Source organism: Cavia porcellus, unplaced genomic scaffold (genome assembly GCF_034190915.1).
Source record: "Cavia porcellus strain 051 isolate PalLab524CR breed Dunkin Hartley unplaced genomic scaffold, mCavPor4.1 scaffold_8, whole genome shotgun sequence".
Lineage (NCBI taxonomy): Eukaryota > Metazoa > Chordata > Mammalia > Rodentia > Caviidae > Cavia > Cavia porcellus.
In genome coordinates this window covers 82,923,977-82,947,591 of record NW_026947491.1, presented here as the reverse complement: position 1 = coordinate 82,947,591, position 23,615 = coordinate 82,923,977, and the positions used below count along the sequence as shown (strand labels likewise).

General features: G+C 34.9%; 1 protein-coding gene across 4 annotated transcripts in view; it reads left to right on the top strand.

The window, feature by feature from the left end:
- Eea1 (early endosome antigen 1) overlaps positions 1-23,615 on the top strand; it is a 131,242-nt gene that overhangs the window by 41,601 nt on the left and 66,026 nt on the right. For all 4 annotated transcript variants that reach the window (XM_063255293.1, XM_063255291.1, XM_063255292.1 and 1 more), the window contains 7 exons: positions 11,978-12,102; positions 14,061-14,115; positions 14,205-14,270; positions 16,476-16,515; positions 17,584-17,697; positions 18,796-18,917; positions 19,445-19,600. In XM_063255293.1, coding sequence (XP_063111363.1) covers positions 11,978-12,102; positions 14,061-14,115; positions 14,205-14,270; positions 16,476-16,515; positions 17,584-17,697; positions 18,796-18,917; positions 19,445-19,600 — 678 coding nt within the window. The remainder of the gene's footprint in view (positions 1-11,977; positions 12,103-14,060; positions 14,116-14,204; positions 14,271-16,475; positions 16,516-17,583; positions 17,698-18,795; positions 18,918-19,444; positions 19,601-23,615) is intronic.

Sequence of the window (23,615 nt, the reverse complement as noted above, 5' to 3'; positions counted from 1 at the left end):
TTCTTCTAAATAGTTGTCCATACCTTCACACACAGTGAATTCATGCAAAACAAAATAGTATTAGACTGCTCAGAACAGGATGATGAAGGTCTTTAAGACCAGATAATAGGGAAGTCAACAGTGGGTGCCATAATGTCGCTCAGTCTCTTCAAAATAGCTATCCATACTCATGTATGTTGAAATTAAAACAGACTAAAATCACTCTGAACAAAGGATAATATAGTATTTCTGGATCTCACAGCATGACACTGTGGAATCAGCACTGGATACTTTGGTGTCTCCTTTTCTTCAAAGTAGGTGTTCATTTCATCATGCATTGTATAATTGATTCTCATAAACTGTTTAGGAGAAGTTCTGTGCATGTATAAGTCTCTACATGTATACCTATCCTTTCTGAAACAAAACAATATAAAACAAATTCCTAGAAAAACACGAAACAAAGAAGATACATAAACAACAATAGCAAAGAGCCAGTAACACTGACAATATAGGCCTTCAAAACAAGGTGGTAGGAGCATAACTGAGGTGGTTGTTTTCCATAATGATCTTCAAAAATTCCTCAGATCACCGTACAATAATATGCACAATTGTTCGAATCCTATAAAGGTTAACTATTTTGTTCCAAGAACTTACAGAATTTGTAGCACAATCATCTTAACTATCCTAAGTGTGTTTATATAATTTTAGATATTTTTTATTTTCCTTTCCTTTTATTTTTATTTTTCCTCATTTTCGCTGAGATACTATTTTTTCCTCTGTAAGGAGATTCTTATCCTTTCACTGTATTTATTCAGTTTTTTGTACTCTTGCAATTCCTTGCAATAGGGAGAGACTATAAAGTATTTATACATGTGAGTTTGATTTATTTCACTTATGATTGTGGTCTCGAGTTGCATCCATTTACTTATAAATATCTCAATGTGATCATTCTTAATAGCTGAGTAGTATTCCATTGTAGAAAAATATCACATCTTTTTAATTCATTCCTCAGTTGATGGGCATTTAGGTTTTTTCCAAGATCTGGCTATTACAAATTGTGCTGCTATAAATATGGGTGCACATTCTTCTGGGAATATGCCCAGAAGTGGAATAGCTGGGTCAAATGGGGCTTCCAATCCCAGCTTTTTGAGGAACCTCCAGACTGATCTCCACAGTGATTGCACCAGTCTGCACTCCCACCAACAGTCAGGAGAGTTCCTTTTTCCATGCAGCCTCTCCAGCATTTGTTGTTGGTAGTTTTCTTTATCCTGGCCATTCTTTCTGGAATGAGATGGAATCTCAGTGTTGTTTTAATTTGCATTTTTCTAATGACCAGTGAACATTTTTCATATATTTATGTGCCATTTGTATTTCTTCATCTGAGAACTATGTATTCATCTCAGATGCCCATTTTTGGAAGGGGTCTTTGAATTTTGGAGATCTGATTTTTTAAAAGTCTTTTTATGTTCTAAACAGAAGTCTTTTGTCTGAGGGATAGTTCACTAAGATTTTTCCCCAGTATGTAGGCTTTCTTTTCACTGTGCTGGAGATTTCTTTCGATGTGCAAAAACTCTTTAATAGGACATGATCCTAGTTATTGATTCTGTGAAGTATTTCTTGTGCAGTTTGATTCTTGTTCATGAATTCTCTACCTACCCCTATGTCTTCAAGATTTCTACCTACTTTGTCTCCCAACAGATTTAGTGTTTCTGTTTTCGTATTTAGATCTTTGATCCATTTAGACTTTAGTGTAGTACATGATGATCAGCATGGGTCTAGTTTTCGGCATATGGAGAGCCAAGTTTTCCAGCATCATTTGTTAGAGACTATCTTTCTTCCAGTGGACATGTTTGGCCCTTTTAGCAAAGATAAGGTGAGGTGGCTGAGTGTGTTTGTAGTTGTGGTTGTATCTGTTAGTCCATTCCATTGATCTTCAGGTCTGTTTTTATTCCAGCACCATGCTGATTTTATTATAGTAGCTTTGGTAGTATAACTTCAAGTCAGGGATGTGATGCCTCCTGCCTTGCCTTTGTTGCTTAGAATTGCCTTTACTATTGTAAGTCTCTCCTGGTTCCAGATGAATTTTAGGAGTGATTTCTCTAGATCTATGAGGTATGCTAGTGGTATTTTGATTGGGATTGCATTGAATCTGTATAACAATTTTGGGAGAATGGCCATGTTCACAATATTTGTTTTTCCTATCTGTGAACAAGGGATGTCTTTACATTTTCTGAGGCCTTCAATTCTTTTTCAGGGTATTATAATTTTCCCCGAATAGATCTTTTACTTCTTTTGTTAGATTAATTCCTATTTCATTTTTTTGGATGCTATTATGATGAGTGTGGCTTCTCTTATTTCCCTCTCAGTGATTTTGTTGTTAGTGTATAGGAATGCTATTGATTTTTGAGTGTTGGCTTTGTATCCAGCTATATTACTGAATTTATTTTATTATACCTAGGAGTCTTTCATTGCAGTTTTGTTCGTCTTCTATGTAGAGTATTATGCCATCTGCAAATAATGATAATTTAACTTCTTTTTTTCCTATCCTTACTCTTTTTATTTCTCTCTCTTGTCTAATTGCTCTGACTAGAATTGGCAGCACTGTATTGAATAGGAGTGGTGATAAGGGACATCCTTGGCTTGTTCCTGATTTTAGGATAAAGGATTTCAGTTTTTGGCAGTTTAATATGATGCTAGCTATTGGTTTGTCATAAGATGGCCTTTATCATATTGAGGTGAAGACCATTTATTCCAATTTTCTGTAAGGTTCTTATCATGAATGAATGTTGGACCTTATCAAAAGTTTTTCTGCATCTATAGAAATGATCATGTGGTCCCTATTTTTGGCTCTGTTGATATGGTGGATTACATTTATTTATTTGCATATGTTGAACCATCCCTGCATTCCTGGGATGAATTCCACTTGGTCATGGCTTCTTGATGATTTGCTGCATTCTGTTTGTCAATATTTTATTGAGAATTTTTGCATCTATGTTCATTAGAGAGATTGGCCTGTAGTTCTCTTTTTTGGTTTGGTCTTTCTTAGGTTTTGATATTAGAGTAATATTTGTTTCCAGGAATGAGTTAGGGAGAATTGCTTCCCTTTCAGTTTCATTAAAGAGTTTGAGGAGTATAGGTATTAAATCTTTGAATTTCCTGTAGAATTCCACAGTGAATCCATCTGAGCCTGGGCTCTTCTTTGTTAGTAAGGATTTAATTGCATTTTCAATTTCATTAATTGCAATTGGGTTATTCAGCAGTTTTACATCTTCTTGACCCAGCTTTGGTAGTTCATATGTTGCTAGGAATCTGTCCATTTCCTCTGCATTATCAAGCCTATGAGAGTAGAGGTTTTCGAAATAGGTATTGATTATCTTTTGTATTTCTACAAGGTCTGTAGTGATTTCACCCTTTTCATTTTTTATTGTATGAATTTGAGTTTTTCCTTTCCTTTTTTAAATAAGATTGGTTAGAGGCCTGTCAATTTTATTTATTGTTTCAAAGAACCAACTTTTTGAGTCACTGATTCTTTGTATTGCTTTCTTAGTCTCTATTGAATTGATTTTTTGCTCTGACCTTTATAATTTCCTCTCTTCTTTTGGCTTTTTTAAGTCAACTTGCTTGACTTACTCTTCTTTTTCTAGATGTTTGAGGTGTAGCATCAGGTTGTTAATTTGTGTTTGTTCTGTTTTCCTGATGTGGGAATTCACTGCAATGAATTTTCCTCTGAGGACTGCTTTCATTGCGTCCCTCAGGTTCTGGTAAGATGTATTTGTATTTTCTTGTAGATATTGCTTGTAGATATTGTTTAATTTTCTCTGTGACCCACTGATTGCTCAGGAGTATATTATTCAATTTCCATGTGTTTGTGGGGTTTTTGCAGGTTTTTTTGTCATTAATTTCTAGTTTCATGGTGCTATGATCTGATAACATGCATGGGATAATTTCAATTCTTTTGCATTTACTTAAGTGTGTTCTGTGGGCTAGTATATGGTCTGTTTTAGAGACTATTCCATGTACTGCTGAGAAGAATGTATATCTGATGTTGTTTGGTGGATCAGTCTGTATACATCCACCAAGTCCATTTGTTCACAGGTGTGATTCAGTCTGTTATTTCTTTGCTGATTTTCAGTCTAGTTGATCTGTCCCTTTGTGTCAATTGCATATTAAGGTCTCCTGTTATAATTGTGTTATTGCTTATTTGATTTTTCATTTCTGTTAATATTTGTTTTGTATAGCTGGGTGCCCCCAAATTTGGTGCATATGTATATTTAAGATTGTTATCTCTTCCTCTTGAAGTTTTCCCCTAATTAGTATGTAGTGATCTTCTTTATCTCTTTGGATCATTTTTGGTTTGAAGTTCACATTGTCTATAAACAGAATAGTTACCCTTGCTTCTTTTTGGAATCCTGTTGCATGGAGTATTGTTTTCTATCCTTTGTCTGTTAGTCTATGAGTGTCCTTTTGTGTTAGATGGGTTTCCTGTATACAGCATATGGTTGGATGTTGTTTCTTGATCCATTCTGCCCATCTGTTTCTTGTAATTGGTGAGTTGAGGCCATTTACATTAATGGTTATTACTGATCTATATTGGTTTACTTTTGACATGTTATCTGTCTGCTGTTGATTCTTTACCTTTCCACTCTATTTAATTGTTTACCTTGCTTAGTGGTTTTTTTTCCCATTGTGTTTCTAGAATGTCTTTCAGTATTCTTTGCAGGGTTGGTTAGTAGTCATGAAGTTCTTCAGCTGTTCTTTGTTGTGGAAGTATCTTATTTCTCCATCCATTTTGAAGGACACTTTTGCAGGGTACATCAATCTAGGTTGGAAGTCATTTTCTTTTAGGGTCTGAAATACCTCACTCCATGCCCTTGACTTCATTGTTTGTGTTGAGAAGTCTGCCTTGATTCTAATAGGCTTTCCTTTATAGGTGATCTGTCTCTTTTCTATAGCAGCTTTTAATATTCTGTTCTTATGTTGGATTTCTGGGATGTTGATTATTATATGTCTGGATGTAGTTTTCTTTTGTTAATGGCTATTTGGAGTTCTATGTGCTTCACTGATCTATATGTCAGTTTCCATTCTCATATTGGAAATTTTCAGCTATTATTTTGTAAATAGCCTCTTGTTGATATCACTTGTGTTGTCACCTTTTTTGTTTATACCTATCAATCTTATGTTGTTTTTCTTTGCATCATCCTGCAGCTATTGAATTGTTATTTCCTGATTCCTTGTTATTTTTAAAAGATCTTTCCTTTCCTGTTCACTAGCTGAAATCTTGTCTTTGAGGTCTGAAATGCTATCTTCACTTTCGCTGAGGTGGTTTTATTAACTTTTGAAGGAATTTTTGATTTCCTGTATATCTTTGAATCTGCTTGTTATTTTGTTCATTCAGAGTTTCCATCTTTTTGCATTGTTCCTCTTTAACTATGTCTTCTTTAGATGTGTTCAGCATTTCTTTCAATACATTTATCATTTCTTTTATCTGGGAGATTATTTCTGATCTTAGTTCTTTTATAGCTTCCCTGAGTTGTTTCTTTACTTCAGTTGTTATAATTTCAGGAATTGAAGGTGTATGGCTTACATTTTCTTCTGTGTCCATGTTTCCTAGGCTTGCTTGGGTTGGGCAGGAAGTTTGAGATTGCATTTTGCTCTTTCATTTTGTCATTTCCCTATATTTCCAGGTTTCCGGCAATTTCCAAGGCTTTCCCCGTGTGTTGAGAATCACCTGGCCCAATTTTGGCTCCTGGAGCAGACTGCAGGCAATTGCTAGCTGCTTGGAGGTCACTGGGCATGGCCCAGTTAGGCCCCTTGGACCTCCCGTGCTTTCTCCAGTGATTTGGGATGTTGGGCATGGACTTAACTGCCTTGGAGCCTTGGAGCAATGTTGCAAAGCTTCCCTGTGTGTTGGGATTCAACTCTTGCACGTTAGGCTCCCGGGACTGAATTCAGGCCCCTGCTCGTGGCTTGGAGGTCACTGGGCATGGCCCAGCTAGGGCTCCCCCCTCCTCCTGTGATTTGGGCCGCTGGGCTTGGTCCTACCACCTTGGAACCTTGGAACGATGTTGCAAAGCTTCCCTGTGCGCTGGGATTCAACTCACGCACGTTTGGCTCCTGGGACTCCACACAATTACTTTTTAGAAAATCAATGGATTAACTTTTATGTAGCAGATGTTTTAATAGAGGAAGGAGAGAAAAGGGTAAATACTGTCTTCCCCAGGAAATTTCTGTGGTAGATAGTATGTACCAAAGGATTATAAGGGTTAATTCAAAATAAATGGGACTCAGAAAAAACTTCCCAGGAAACAAACATTCTTTTGGCTAAGAGGACAATCGGTGCATATAGGATGACACCAATTACAACAGTCACAAGAGTAAAAGCGAAGATGAAGACATAAAGGATTCTTAGAAATCTGTTTACCAGGTCACCAGCTGTGTTCCTTCTAGGACTAGTGGGTCAGTTCTTCCTTATGCATAAGCCAAAAGCAAAAGGAACAGTCTGCCCCACTGGCCATGTGTGAAGGAGCTTTCCTTGTAACTGGTTGAGCAGAAATACCTGAAGTGTCAAGTTAAGCTGAGTGTTAGCTGCAGTTGGATCTGAAAAAAGGATTACAGAGAACTGAACTTTAGGAGTAAGGAATTTAATGGTTTTTTTTTTTTTTTTTTTGGTACTGGGGATTGAACTCACAACCTAGCCCTTGCTAGGCAGGTACTTGTGCTGCTGAGCTAAATCCCCAGCCCCAGGAATTCATTGTTTTTAATTTTAAATTATGTTTTAAAAGTTGATGACAAATTTGGAATGTTAAGGGAAATTAAGGTAGCTTGCTTTTTTTTATTTCTTAACTGACAGTCCTCTAGAATTTACGTAGTAAGATTTGTCCCCTTGAATGTAGTTTGGAAACAAACAGAAAAGTCTCTTATGTGAGAATTAGATCATAGAGTCCATGAACTAATGGAATACCCCTCAGGCACTCACTCTAAGCTTGCTTTACTACTATTAAAGTGAATGTTATAGTCTTAATAAATTTTTTTCTTCTTAATCTGCCCTTCCCATCTATAGCAGGCCAGCATTCCTAGAAATAGAATAGTAGCAATCTTTAGAAATGATTATTGAAATGCAAAATAAGGTACAGGAAAAACCATAAAATATAGGTACAGGAATGAAGAGTCTGGCCAGAATTCATAGAGTGGAAAATGCTTATTCAATGATTAATATTTATGTTTCGGAGACTTCAAGCAGAGATTTAATATTACTGATTTAAGGAGGTAAGGAAGTATATGTATCTTACAAAAATTATTTTTATCAGAAATACTCCAAATTTAAGTTTTATTTAAACATGCAAATTCTAAGTAATATTTCTATAATGAACCTATATTACTGATTTCTGAAATTTCTCTTTAGGAATAGATCAGTTCTTTTTGAGCTATTAACCTGGTAATATTTAGCTGTTTTAAAAAGGTATGGCATAGCTGATCGTTAGCTTTTTAAGTAGTGCCAAAACTCAAGAAATAGAGACAACAGTTAAAAAGCAAGTTGTAATATAATAGGGATGTAGATTTTCTGAGGGATAGTGGAATTTACTTTCTAGTTGTAGCAGAAGTTGAGACACAAAAGAGGAATGAAGGGTTAAATGCAGATGTTCATGTGCTGTTCCATTAGAAGCACATCAGCCAGTGTTGTGCAACAGTTACCAGGCAGAGATGATGAAAACGCCACGTTAAGCATAACATAGAACCATTATGATAATAAACAGCAGTGGTTCTGAAGAAGGCACACCACTGGCTAGATGACATACAAGGTAGAACATTCATTCATCCAGAAGACAGTGCGGATCAACTGGTACCTCTGGAGTCTGCTGGCATTATTCTAGTGTCCAAAGGCACATCCCTAATCTTGTTTTGCTCAGTTTAGTAGTTTCATAGGGGATTGTTGCGTTATTTACCTGCTGTGCCCCTTCCCTGCCCTCTGGTTCCTAAGATCTTTGTTTCACCCATGGGCATGATTATTTTCACTTCCTCCACCTTTATTAATGCTTTTACTTTTATTTAGAATGCTTTTCTTTTTTACTTTTTATTTTAATTTATTTATTTATTATTTATTGGGGTTTTTTGAGACAGAGTCTTTCAATATGTTGTTCAAGATGGTCTTGAACTCACTGTTTAGCCCAGACTTGCCTGGAATTCCTGGCCATTCTCCTTGCCTCAGCCTCCCAAGTGCTGAGATTATAGTCTTGAGATATCTGGTTTAGAATGGCAGGTCCAGTCCTACTCATTGTTAAGTACCTAATTCCAGAGTGCACATGCACATACATTTATATACAGTGTGTAGCAACAGTCATATGGATGAGACACATAAAATATACATATGTGTATGTGTAATTTTTGTAAGACATTAACTGCTGACACAGGCAGAGTGCAATAACTCATCGCCACATGTTCTTTGTATCTACTTACACTTAGCATCATCTGGTAATATGTATGTGCTCCTATTGTTATTCCCAGTAATCAGTGAGTACCTAGTGAAGGAACAGAGTTTTACTTATTTGTAGAGGCTCAGTGTACTTATTGGTTGACTCATTTTGTTCTTGGAAGGTTTTATAATCTGTAAGCTGTTAAAGATCTACTTTTTCACCAACCTCTGCAGTGTCAGTTTCATTCATATTTTAGTAAAAATCCACAGTGTAGAAAATCATGTGCTGAAGGCATCACCTCCTCTGCTAGGAAATGGAGAGGAAAAGATACAATGTATTGTTGTTAGAATGAAGGAACTTGACCAGGTAATGTGGGTGCTGGGGACAAAACACAAGCATTATGTGCAAAGGCACAGGAATTTGAGATGCTGTGGTGTGTTCTGGGCAGCACAGGTACTTGGGTATTGTCAGAGCATGCTGCGTATGGGCAGTGTCCAGGCATCAGACTGCACAAGTCATAGGCGAATGCTCATGCAGGAACCTGTATGACTCGATGATAAAAGGCTCCTCTGGCGGCTGTGTGGAAGGTTCCTAAGGGAGAAAGGAGGCTGTGCATCGGTGTGCAATGTGGAATGCTGTGGTAGAGGCCTGGGCAAGAGATATTCACGTCTAAACAAGGCCAGCTGCACTGAGGAGGAAATTAATAAGTGAAAAGGGAGAATAATTAAGGTTAAAAATAAAACAAAAGGATGAGTAGTTCAGCATGATTTTTAAGATTCTAGTTTGGCTGAAAGAAGGATGGTGAAGGGGAAAAGAAGTTTGGAAAATAAATTGAGTCTTGAGTTTATAGTGTTTAAAATGCCGGTATGATGCAGGTGGAGATGTAGAGATGCAGAAGAGTCCTGGAGAGAGTTTTGTTACAAGTTTACAAGTTTGGCAGCTAGTAGTGTGCAAAGCACTGTGGAGACCACTTGCTTCCTCTGTTGGGGGACGTTGAGTCAGAAGAGGAGGTCAATATGGAATCTTGGGCAAAAGTGGTCTTTAAAGGAATTTTTAATAGGATGAGGAGATGAGCATTTCTATATATATTGTTTCATAAAACTTTCCATGGGTCCTTCAAAATTATAATGTGTTTTCTTGTTGCTTTCATGTAGAAAGACATTCAAACGCCACTTTCACATTCCGTTTTTTATCTTTGTATCTGTAAAAAAGTACATTTTAGAATTGAATGGTCATGTACTTGATAAAAGCAAAACAAATTTATTTCTTGTTACTTTGAATTAGTTGAAGAGCCATCTTTAATGACTTCATCAGAGTTTTAGTAATAACTTTTTCTTTTGAGGGGGTATAGGACTAAGGATTGAATTGAGGGCCCTGTACCTTCTAGGCAAGCACTCTTGCACTGAACTACATTTCCAGTCCACCAACTGTATTGTTATTGTTGATGTAATACATTAATTTAAATGTTCTTAAGCATATGATGTGTTTCTGCAGAATAGATTGTGTAAGAATATTCTTGTGGGTTAGCATGAAAGATAGGCTAGTAGGGGCTGGAGCTGTTCTCATAATTAGCATCTGGTAATATTTTTTGTATGTTTTTCACTTTCCGTTTTATTTTATTTTATTTTATTAATTTTTCTTTTTGAGACAGGGTCTCCCTATGAAGTTCAGGCTGTCCTTGAACTCACTTTGTAGCCCAGGCTGTCCTCAAACTCCTGTCTCAGCTCCCAAGTGCTAGCATTGCATGTGTGTGCCACAACACCCAGCTCTTCTCAGTTTTTTTAATTTACATTTTAATTGTTATATATTTGTCAAATATATTGATTGCATTTGTCATAGGGAATTTGTACCTGTACATAATATATCTTAATTCTTTTTTGGTAGTATTTTTAAAAGCAAAGTTTGGAATAAGCCTCCTCCAAAGCCCTTTCCTGTACAATGTTTGTACATATTCAAAATTTGGTGAACTTTTTTATTGTCCATAAAAAGTTTTGACTATAAGTAATTTAAAGAAAAATTTAGAGAAACATTTCTTTTATGTATTAGGTAAATTATATTAAAATAGTATATAATGTTTTGAGTATTACTACTACTTGAAGGATATAGAAGTAGACTAATTTTCTATAGGACAAAAAATTGCTTATTTAGTTTGTAGTCTCATACCCATGCAATGTAAACTTTAGTGCTATGAGGATAACCATTAATTCAGTTTCACAAAAATATTTTTAGTATGTATATATTCTGTTTTCTCCATTCTTTGAAGGAGACTGTATTTAATATTTTATGTTTTTCATATAACTATTTTTACACTTGAAATGATAATTATTTGTCAAATAATTACTAAAACCTTAGCAGATAAAAAGATTTAATTTAAGGAAGTCATTTTTGAAGGCTAAGCCAGTGAATTCAAGGAACAGTGTAGCATTCTGGAAAGATCATGTGATTTGTCCCAACAAACCTGCCTATATTGTGGTTTAGTTATGCTTGTGGCTTTGAAAAGTATTTAACTTTTCTGAGGTTTAATTTCCTCTTCTATAAAATATAGTACTTACCTAATAATAAATGGGCTGATTTAAATGAGATTGTATAGGGAAAGTACCTGTCATGTAGTATAGATTCAATAAAAAGAAATGATTATTACCCTTCTGTACTGCATCTCTCAGACTGTGAGCTCTTCTCAAGTATTTTTGATAGCAGTTACTGTAATGTTTTTGGTTATCACTTAAAGTTAATACAATATTATTTATCCTGCTACATAAGATAAACTCTATTATGTTCTATTGTATAACTAAAAAATTGCCACTAAAAATTATTTTTGTGATTCTTTAATGAGTTGCAATTCTAATTTGTAAAGCATGATACTGTATCAGCATTTCATTGCATAGTAGTGTAGTTGCCAGTTTTAACCACATAATAACTGTAGAATAAATTAGAAGATTTTATGTTATAGGGGACTATATATTAATTTTAGGCTTTTACTGTGTTAACCTTAGCAAGGAAATTTACTAAGTATACTTCTTCTTTTTTTTTTTTTTTTGGCGGTAGCGGGGATTGAACTCACGACCTAGCGCTTGTCAGGCAGGTGCTTATGCCGCTGAGCTAAATCCCCAGGCCCTAAGTATACTTCTTTACCATTATAGTTATTTAAACTGTCTGCTGATAAAGAATGATATATGTTACTTTTTTCCTCAGTGATCAGATTTTGTCTTAAGTTTTTTTCGTAGCATTCCTATGCAGTAGATTGGAGCAGATATTATTTTGCTACTGGAGATATCTAGAGAGAAGAAGATTATGATGGAAAATCTTGTCAATTAACTTACAGACTAGATCTAGTAGACTCAGTGTTTAATATTCTACTCATTTAGTTATTCCACCTAAAAAATTGTTGCAGGGGTTATATTTACATTTTGTAAACTTCAGCCAGAATAGGCAGACAGTACTATAATTGGGGCTTGCCACTATAAATTAGAAGCAACTCAGTGGCACCATTGATGTGAATAAGACAGTTGATTGTATTTCATAATATGTGAAGTGTTATTTTGCAACCTTAAATCATATCTTGGAATGGTTTTCTTCTCTTTCTGCAGGGCTTCATATGTCCCCAGTGTATGAAATCTCTTGGATCTGCTGATGAGCTTTTCAAACACTACCAGGCTGTCCATGATGCTGGCAGTGATTCAAGTCATGGAGAGGCTGAGCTTGCTTTGAAGCGGTATAGCATGATGGTTTCCAAGGGCGATACTGTTGTGGGTGTGCACATGACACCATTGTTTAGTCATGACTTGTTCCTGAAAATAGTATCAGTGCAAATCTTACTTCATCAGAATTAATTTAGCTAGCGTTTTTCCCTTATCATTACCAGTCAGTGATCAGCAACTGTCTCATCTACAACATGGTACATAGGTTGTATTTAAGCTATAAAATTATGTAAAGAGCATAATTTTATAGTAAGTTGTTCAAATAATAAGTTTAGTCAGAAATTAAAATTTAATTTAAATTTAAAAACTCATAATCGCCAGAATAATGAGCACACATATTGTGCTTCCTGGTAATTTAAATTGACCACATTCCTGGTAATTTAGTTTGATGAATTGATTGATTGACTGATTGAAAGAGAGAGACAGGGTCATGCTCTGTAATTTAAACTAGCTAGAACTCACCATGTACCCCAGCTGGCCTAGGACTCATGGATGTCATCCTGCCTCAGCCTCCTGAGTGCTGGGATTAGAAGCGTGCACCACCACGTCCAGCTTTGAACACTTTTAAAGCTAAAATTAAGCTAAAATATGCAGCTACTTAGAGCAGACTTCAAAAATGTAATTTTGGCTTTCTTCTGCTGTTGGTGAAAACATTAATTTTTTATTTCCACTAAGGAATAAATTTTTATTTTGTTCTACTTAAAATTTTTTTCATGCTTTAAAAAAAAACAATTCTCAGTTGATATATCTGCTGTAGCATAAAAAATTATTAAGTAAAAGTGTTATGCCTATATTAACCTCGTAGTTGATAGACAATATAGAAATGTTTATCTATATATCTCTATATATCTTTTGTTGATTTTTTTCTTTTTCTCACTATTGGGGATACAACCCAGCTCTGCATGGGTGGACAGGAGCTCTGCCACTGAGCGGCATGTGTCTCTAGATTTTTTTTCTTCAAATCCACTTTATTCAAACATTAAAAAGAAAGAAAATAGAAGAAAAAAAACTACAATAAAATTTCAAAGCCTGTTATTCAGGGGTATTTTTGCTTTTTGAGACAGGCTCTCACTAAATTACCCAAGTCTGGCCTAGAACCTGCATTCCTGTTGCTTCAGCCTCCCACAGGCTGGGGTTGCAGGTGTGTCCCACCATGCCTTGCATCTTCTTGTCATGTATCTTGTATCTTCTGTCATGTCTGCCATTGGTAGTGACATGGAGCAAGGGGAGGCCATGTTTTAATCCAGCAGGGAAGATGCTTTTGACATGCAGAATGATAATCCTAAATGTTTTTTTCCTGAAGTTTCTCTCCTACATTCAAACCTTGCATGGTCTACTTAACTTTTTTTTTTTTTTTTTTTTTTTTTTTTTGGTCACTCTGGAGTCCTAGATAAGGGGAACAGAATAGGAGAAGATTCTCCATCAGGACAGAGCATGTCATTTCAGAATAGGAACAAGCCAGTGTTGCTAAAGCTGCGTGAATGAGGAGAAAGAGTTGTAAGATAGAAACCAGATGGGTTGTACAGATGTTGGAGTCCTTGGTGATGAGTTTAGATTTGATGTTAACCGCATCAGGAAGGGCTAGGATTTAGCTCAGTGGCATAAGTGCCTGCCTGGCAAGCATGAGGTCATGAGTTTGATCCCCGGTACCAAAAAGCCCCAAAAAACTCCAGAAGGTAACTTCAGCAAGAAGCCATTGATACTTACTATTAGTAAATTATTAGAAGACATTTTGTTTCAGGTACTTACTTGACATTCAGTTATTTGATTATTTCCATGAGAAAATGTTATTTACAAATCATGAGCTTTAGGAATAGAATTATTTTTAAGATCTGTCTATTTATCTATCTATCTATCTATCTATCTATCTGACTATACAGGAAATCTTTAGGAATGTTTTAATATTATTTATTAAGAGACATGGTAGAGAATTCAAGGGCATTAACTGTTATTCCTCCTCATCCATGTTTAGAGATGATGTAACACTACTCCGCCAAGAAGTCCAAGACCTACAGGCTTCACTTAAGGTAAGAATAAAATTGATTGTACTTATTTATTTTCAGTGTTACACATAAAGTGTCTTTTACAGTTTACTAATTAAAACTTTTTTCATTAGGAAGAAAAATGGTACTCAGAAGAATTAAAGAAAGAATTAGAAAAATATCAAGGGCTGCAACAGCAAGTAACTGCTTTTTACATACTTGATGCATGTGTATTAGTTGTTTATTTTTATGGCTGAAAATTAAGTATGATACCTTTATGACTGTAACTAGCCTGTTACAAATAGTTTGCTAACTTGTTTCCTTGTAAATTCTTTGTAGTTCTAATGAATGGAAACAGTCATACTGAAAGAAAGATGTAACTTTTGAAAGATATTCCATTAGGAATCATCTACTGGGCTGGGGATTTAGCTCAGCGGCATAAGCGCCTGCCTCACAAGCAGGCAGTTGTGAGTTCGATCCCTTGTACCGATAAAAAGGAAAAAGACAAAAAAAAAAAGATTCATCTACCCATTTTTTAAAATACAGACTTGTGTTATGCTATTTTTCTGGCAGTATACATAAATGGTTAAAAAATATAGATTCAAATAATAGTGAATGCCTTCAAAACAAATAATTTGTTTGTGAATTGGAACTAACATATATTGGTAGGGAAAGAAATGTTAACAGTTTATATTAGTGAAGAATATCTGAAAATATGGGAAAACTGTTCTATTGCTAATATTAGGTTTCTAAAGAGTTGAATTAAAAATGTATACCACATGTATACACATATAGTCCTGTGTCTCTTAGTATGGGAGTACATTGTAAAAAATCTGTTGTTAGGGAATTTTATTATTGTGCAAACATTATAAATTTTAGTTACATAACCCTAGGTGGTATAGCCTCCTGGACACCCAGGCTTTCTGGCATAGCCCGTTGCTTATGGGTGCACACCTCTGCATTGCGTTACTCTACTAAGAGCTGGAGGTTGCTGGTGTTGGTGTGTGTGAACAAAGAAAAGGTACAGTAAAAATACAATATGAAAGATAAACAGTGGTGCATATATAGAGGGCACTGCCATAAATGGAGCTCACAGCATTGGAAATTGCTCTGGGTGAATCAGGAGTTACTCTTACCTTTTTCTCTTTGTAACCTTTTAATCTGTTGTGTTTTGTGACAGTATCTCACTGTGTAACCCAGCTGGCCTGGCACTCACTTGCATCCTCTTTCCTCTCCTGTCCAAGTGCTAAGACTATAGACATATTCTATAGCACCACTGAGTTACGCCTCCATCCTGAAAGCCTTTTTATTTTTTTGACATGGTAATAGTTCAGTGGCATGTTTTTGCTTATGCTAATTTTCAATATTATAGGTACTTGATACAGTTACAATATTGGAATGATGAAGGCCTGATTTCACAAATTAGATGGTTCATTGTCTGACAGAGAAATTTTTCTTAGGCTCACAGTGCCTAAAGAGCTACTGGGTAACATGACAAATCTCATAGGGAATGCACTACACGAGGTACATTAACCACACAGTGACCAAGCTCAGACACCATTCAAGTCTAATTGCTGATTTCTGGTGGAAGCAGGCTCTGGGGGAAGAAGACGGAGCTTGATTATTAAGGTCTGAGGTGAACCTTTACAGACTGGCACTTTCCGACCCTGAAGAGCTGTGACATTAGGAACCCTTGTCCCTGGAGAGTGTGCAGACAGTGGTGGATGAGACTTGAAGTTTAGAGGCTAGCAGGGTTTGGCCCTGTCCTTGCTGGAGTTGTGAATTTCCCAGAAGCATCAACACACTGACCGCTGTTGGCTTTGGCTCAAGTCGCAGTGGCTGTCAAACTCAGTTTGAAGTCATTAGCTGTGATCAGTGGCTCACATATGGGGCATGATAAGGTTTGATGTCACATTCTTAAGGGGAAGGGACATTCTGCTACTCATTATGGCACTACGGGATTTAGGATGCCATCTACTGTAAGATCCATAATAAAGAGTTTTATGTGCATTAATATAAAAATACTCTTCTTTAGTACTGACTGGTAAACTGCATTTAAATCATCATTTCATCTGCCTAGTGGCACTTTAGGATCCAGAAAAATAAATACCAAACTTTAATTTCCACCAAAATTTTGCTACTTGATCTAACTTTTTTTTTTTTTTTTTTTGAGACAGGATCTCACTATGCAGTTTAGGCTGGCTGTCAGGTTGGTCTCAAATTTGCAGGATCCTCCTGCCTCAGCCTCCCAAGTGATGGGATTGCAGAAGTGTGCTACGATACCCAGCTGATCTGATTCTTTCAAAGCTTAAATTTTCAGAGCCTGACATTCAGACTTTAAGGTTGGCAACTGTATGGTATTGTCATCTTCCTTTATTTGTTTGTATCTTTTTTTCTTTATTTAGGAAGCTAAACCTGATGGATTGGTGGCTGACTCATCAGCAGGTAATTTAAAACATGTTCTTTTTCATTTTTGTCTTATTTTTCATACTAGATTTTCTTTGATGCCTGTTAAAGGAATTTTGTTTGTAGTTTTACTTTATGACTCTAAAACAGTAATGATGGTCATATTCTAGAATTAGAAAATTACCTGTGCACATCATAATTCCATTAGTTAACTAAAATCTTGGGCTTTTTGTTTTGGTTCTTTGTATTCTGAAGTTAGAACTGAACTATATATATGATTGTTTAATGAAAATTTAATTCCATATTAATGAATTATATAGTCTTTATCCTTTGAAATAAGTTGATGGAATTTACTAGCATCTGCATAACTGTGTAAGAAAGGCACAATGAATAATCAAAATTGTATTTTGAGATTAGCTGTTACATTTAAGAAATCTCTTTTTTATTTATTTAAATTTTGAGCCAGGGTCTCGCTATGTGGTACAGGGTGGCCTTTAATTTGCTTATGTAGCCCAGGCTGGTCTTGAACTCACAGCAGTCCTCCTGTCTCAGCCTCCAGAGTGCTGTGATACAGCATGCACTACCATTCCTGCCTAAGGAATCTCTTTTTAAAAAGAGAATAAAGAGCAGAATATATTTCTTTTTGGTTATTTGATAGATATAGGAAAATAACCATGAAATATGAAGTTAGAATAACTTTTAAAAATAGTTATTTGGAGTTACTTAAAATGTTAATTTATATTTATAAATAATGATTTGTGCCTTAAATGCATAACATATGCTTAGTTCTCTCTCTCTGTTTTTTTTTTTTTTTTTGAGACAAGGTGCTGCTGTGCAGTTCAGGTTGGCCTTGAGTGTAGCCCAGATTGAACTTGAGGCAATCCTCTTGCCTCAGCCTCCCAAGTGCTGGGATTTTAGGTTTGTGCCACCTGGCCAAGATGTGCTTAACTTTTGAAATGTGAAAGTAGTATATTTGTAGTTGGATAATGGACTCATGTGGATTGTTTTTACTGCTACAATGATTATACGTAATAACAATTGAGTCTATGACTTTGACATTGTATTTAAATAACTGCTGCAATTTTTTTTTTTTGTTTTGTTTTGTAGAACTGCAGTCTTTGGAACAACAGTTAGAGGAAGCTCAGACAGAAAATTTTAATATTAAGCAAATGAAAGATTTATTTGAACAGAAAGCAGCCCAACTTGCTACTGAAATTGCAGGTAAACTGAATCATAATTTTTAGCCAATAAATCAGTCTTGTGATATTTTTATCAGTAATTATCCTTGGGGTAAAAAATCTAGTATTTCAGTCTAGTAAGGTATTATAGACTGTGGTGATGATTAAGGGAATTTAATGATTTAGAAGCTTCATAAATTATTTTTTCTCCTTTTACTTCTTTTCAAAGCATTGTTTTTTTCCTCTGTAGAGTCTTTTTAAAATTTTAAAAGATAATTTTCTTTTATGGTATGCTTAAGGATTAAAAAATAACATGTTAAATAAATTAATTATGTAATATAGTAGAGATTTAACATTTGGTTATGATTTCAATTACATGTACTGCATTTTTTTTTCTTTTTGAGATGCAGTCTCACTACATAGTTCAGGCTGGCCTTGAACTCACTGCATAGCCCTGATTAGCCTCAAATTTGCAGCAGTCTTCCTATCTCAGTCTACCGAGTGCTAGGATTGTAGGCTCGCCCACAGTGATACCGTATTCATTTATTATTTATTTTTTTAAAGACAAGGTCTTGCTATATAGTTCAGACTGGCCTTAAACTCCCTATATAGCCCCAGCTGGGCTCAAACACATGGTGATCCTCCTAGCTCAGTCTCGTGAGTGCTGGGATTACAGGCATGTGCTACCATGCCCAGCTCATGTTGTGTTTTTAAAAACTGTTTTCTTTTAGGTAAAATATTGTGTGTGATCAATTGTACATTGAAATGCTCATTAGATGCTTAGTGTTGGGTGGAATTTAAGTTTTAAAATCTCTATTAGTGTGTTGGTAGTGCATAATGATTGCATTCATCATGAGGAGTTGGTACATAACACATCTTAATTCTTATTATTCCTTCCCTTCCCATTTCTCTTTCTTTCCCTCTCCTTCTTAGTGAGTAGAATTTATGGTGACAAAAATGTAATTAAGGTTCATATGATCTAATCAGAAGTATAATTTTATTGTGTATATCTATAGTTATTTGAGGAATGTGAATTAGAGGGAAGAATGGATATGCAGAATAATATACAAGAATTTATGAAACTTTCTTTCCTTATAGTTAATTTCACGAAGCAAGTATTTATATAACTATCTTTAATTAGATGTAAAGTCAAAATATGATGAAGAAAGGAGCCTTCGGGAAGCTGCTGAACAAAAAGTGACACATTTAACAGATGAATTAAACAAAACAGCAACTGTAATTCAGGATTTGAAGACTGAACTGGTAATTTAGCAACCATTTACTGGAATTACTTTTATACCATTTTAAATTAAGAGGGAATACATACTTTGAATAAATGTTAAAATAGAGTAAACAGGAGGAAGTAGAAAGTTCCCTGTACGATGTCACCTACACATACATACTACATGAGATCTTTTATAAAAGTGGAGTATGATACATAACACTACCTTGACAACTTAGTTGTTTCTGTCTAAATTCGTCTTTCTGAGTATTTTCCACATACCCTGTGGATCCTGACGTTCCTTGCACTTTTGTTCTATGAATCCACCTGCTTCCAGGTGAATTTCTATCTTTTGTGCTTCTACCGTGCTTCAGCACTCTCCCCAGGCTCACAAGCCTCTGATCTGTCCTTGAGTTTCTTTCCTTTGTTCAGTACTCAGTGAATATATGAATACACGAATCAAGTACATGCAGCTTGCCACAAATTCCAGTGCACCATCTGTCCTTTCCATCCCTTCCTCCATTTGGTTTTCCACTGTAGTGTTTAATTGAAATGTGTGGCTTCACAGCTTCAGAGACCTGGGATAGAAGATGTTGCTGTGCTGAAGAAAGAACTGGTCCAAGTTCAGACACTAATGGATAATATGACCTTGGAGCGTGAGAGAGAATCTGAAAAACTCAAAGATGAGTGCAAAAAGTTACAAGCCGAACATGCTAACTCAGAGGTAATGAACTGTGATCGGTAGTACCTTATTATTGAGTAAAGCCAAGATTCAGAAATTATCTTAGCGCCTTTTTTTTGTTGCTATGTTTACAACATATAATGAACACATTCGTTGTAGGGAGTTGTACGTGTACCTGTTGGATCTTTGTTCTTTTTACTGCCCTCCCTTTGTCTTTGTTTTAATGATCTGAGTCATTGTTCATAGTCATTGTGGTCTGACAGTATTTACTTTTGCTTTATAAAATAGGATACTTGGAAAGCTTGCATAATAAGTGGTTTAATAAATGATATGTATGTGGAGACATTTTATTTTATTTTATTTTATTTTATTTTATTTTGTTTTATTTTATATGTTTTTGAGACATGGTTTTGCTATGCAGTTCAATCAGGCCTTGAACTCACTATGTAGTCTAGGGTTTCCTTAAACTTTTGGCAGTCAACATGGAGAGATGTAAAGTTAAATTTATTCAAGGGTAGTTGATAAATGGCAATTGAGTTTATCTCAAGAGTAAAGGAAGAATGGTATTATTTTCTACAATGTTACTAGTAAAATATTTAGGAAATATTTTTTTTCTAATGAGCTTATTTCTAATTGATAGGCACTGAATTATGTAGTTTAAAGAAATCTTTTTTTTTTACTTTTAAAAAAATCTTAAAGTGATCCAGTGTAGCACCCCATCCAAGACTCCTCTTTATAGCAACCCTGATGTGACCCACATTTCTTGCTAAAGGATATAGCTTGCGTGTATTTCTTTTGAAGTCAGTTATTCTATTGAATTAACACATTTCCCTGTAAATCACATGCCTTCTAGTTTTCTCAAAAGTTACAAAGAATAAATTATTACTTTCCACCGGAGCTATTTGATGACTGTTCATATTTTCCTAAAAAGCAAACAATCTCAGGCCTATTACTTTGGCTTGTAAATTCTTTATATGTATAATTATGTCAATATATGACAAAGTTTAAAATATGTAATAAATGTATTGCTTAAATTGCTGGCTTTTGTCTTTTCTTGCTACATTATAGAATATATTTTGTTATGACTATTATTTGTAGTCTATAACTGTTATGGGAAGTGGATCTGTGTTTCATATTTTCTTATTTTGGTGACAATTCAATTTGTTTTTCTGATTTAAAGATTTTTAGCGGCTGATATAAAAAGTATTCTAGTCATAGATACTAATAAATGAGCAAATTATCCATAAAAATACTCTATAACATTTTAATTGAAGGGTGTTGAGGATTAAAATCAGGCCTTCTCACTGTGCTGCCTTATCAGCCTTTTATTTTATTTTGATTTCTTTTATTTATTTATTTTGAGATATGGTCTTGTTGTATAGTTCAGGCTTACTATACAGCCGAGGCTGTCTTCAAACTTGTGGCGATTCTCCTGACTCAGTCTCCGAAGTACTCGGATTACAGGTGTGCATCGCCATGTCGGGTTTGTTTTTTATTTTTGAAACAGGCTTGCTATGTTGGCCAGCTTGTGCTCAAACTTGTGATCCTCTTGCCTCAACTCCCAGAATGCCAGGAGTACAGGCATGTACCACCACATGAAGCCATTTCATTCTTTATTATTTTCCCAATGTCTTTTTTTTTTGAAACTGGGTCTCACTATGCAGTACAGATTGGCCCTGAACTCAGGGTGCTCCTCTCGCCCCGGCCTGCTAAGTGCTGGGATTAGAGGTTTGTGCTATCAAACCCAGCTCTCCAATGTCTTGTCATGAGGAAATGTTACACTTAATAGTCTAATAACACATACTTCCACAGTTTTTCAAATAATTTTGAGAGATTCATGAACTTATCAAAGTTAATTAAAAGTTCTAGTGGTATCACTAGTTATGAATGTATTGTCAGGATCTGAAGAAAGGAAGTCTGATGAAGATAAGTGCCATATAGATGGTGTTTAACCTGGATGAATCCAGTTATTTATTTCTACTAGTTATTAGTTACAAGAATTACTTTTGATTAGATCTGCTAGCCTACTGGTATTTCTCAGATTTAAAAAAGTTTTGATTTGAAAGTTCCTTTAAATGTTATTTGAAATTAAAAATAAAAATAATATGGTGACTAAAGTTGAATCAACATACTGGTGGTCTTACCAAAAAAAAAAAAAAAAAAAAAAAAAACAGTTGAGGGTCTTGGTATTGAGCTACATCTACAGCCTTTTCTATTTTTAGGTTGCCTAGACTGGGCTTTGACTTTCCATTGGTTTGCCTCAGCCCCCTAGAGTGCTGTGGTCATAGGCAAGCCCTCCATGTCTGGCTAGAATGTATCTACTGTCTTAAAGTGTAGCTCTCTCCGACCTTCTTCAGATGAGTTATTGAGACATACACATACTTGTTAAACATGTTAAGAAGGAAAAGGAATTTACATTTTAACTTGCATGTGAAAAATATGTGCAGCACCATAATATAGCTTGGTAATGAGAACATAATTTGATATTGTTTAACAATCACATAGTTAAGCTAGGGCTGATTCACCCTTACAAGCGCAGCACTCAAGGCTGAGCCAGCAGGATCCCTGAGCTCCAGGCCAGCCTGAATTAGAGGGAGACTATCTCTAAAACACCCAGTCAAATTACTGTAGTTTTAACTTAGAAGATTTTATAAACTTATGGTTTTGTTCATTTAAATTATAATATCTGTAATGTAATGTAAAAGAAGATAATTTAATGTGAAAAAGTTATGACTAGAGTGATACAATATTGGGGGTAAAAGAATTTATTGTCTACTTCCATTGTTCTCCTGTAAGCAGAGCTCAGTATAGGAGATTACTTTATTTCCTCCCAGAAAAGATGTTTCTGGAAAGGAAGGAAAATGACTTAGAAATCTTGGTTTTACATGTCAGTATCACTCAAGTTTTCATAAAAATTTTCAAGTATTTTGAAATACACTTAAAAACATATTGTTAATTGAATAGGTAATTTAATATTTCACTATATTTTAATGAAATAAGAATAACATTTATTCTCTACTTAATCAGTAGATATACAGTGACTAGGTGGTGTTAAAATATTTTTAATAAGTTTAAGAAACAGCAGTTTACTGCTATTAGAAAAAACTTTTTGGAGGAAAACTAGGGATACTATGCTAGACACTTTAAGTATGTGATTTTAATTTTTTCTTATATCCTATAAGTTAAGTATTCTGTTTTACATACGAGAGATCTGAGGCCAAGTGAGATTTAAGTAACTTGTTCAAGGTAATGTACTTACGTTAAGAAACTAGTACTTTTTTTTCCCCAAGAAGTTAATTTTTTTTTTTTAAAGAAGCTAGTATTTTAACCCAGGTCTTATCCAAAACCCATATGCCTTTCTCTGCAGCATGTTGCTTTTTTATTTTAGATGGCCTGGTGATTGCTTTATAAGTAAATTGATTGCACTGTTAATCTTTTTCTCATACTTAACTATTTTTTATTTTGCCAAATTAAATGTTGTAATATTTGTATCTTTTTAATAGCTTTAAATATTTTTGAGTTGTGTCTTACACTTATTCCCATATGAAAAAATTTCTAATTCCTTTATCTCACTTGTTTGTTCATAATTCCATTTGTTTTTTAGCTCCTACTTTCCCTGATTGTTAGGGATTTTGTTAGTTTATTGAAATTTACTTCTACTTATTTTCAGCTAAGTGTGTTGGTAAATTTCCCAGTTAGACAGCCTACTAGAAAAAAATTTATTATAGATGTTACATTTACTGAATCTAAATATTGGTATCAGAAGCAAAACATAGTAAAAGGGATTAAGGAAGCTAAAGATGAGAGAATTTATTTGATTGCTATTTCTAGTTGGGGCTGAAGATGTATAACCTGAGGTACATTATTACATACATCTTTATGTTAATTAGTTTCATTGGATGTATACTTTGTTAATTCATTGACTTTTTAGTCTATGTTGCTGGAAGTGTATTTTTTCATCCTAAAAGTACTTAATAAATTGTCTTATGTGTTTGGAATTGAGGATTTAAATGTTAAAATTTTATTTCTAAAAATCTGCATCATTGAAAATATCAAA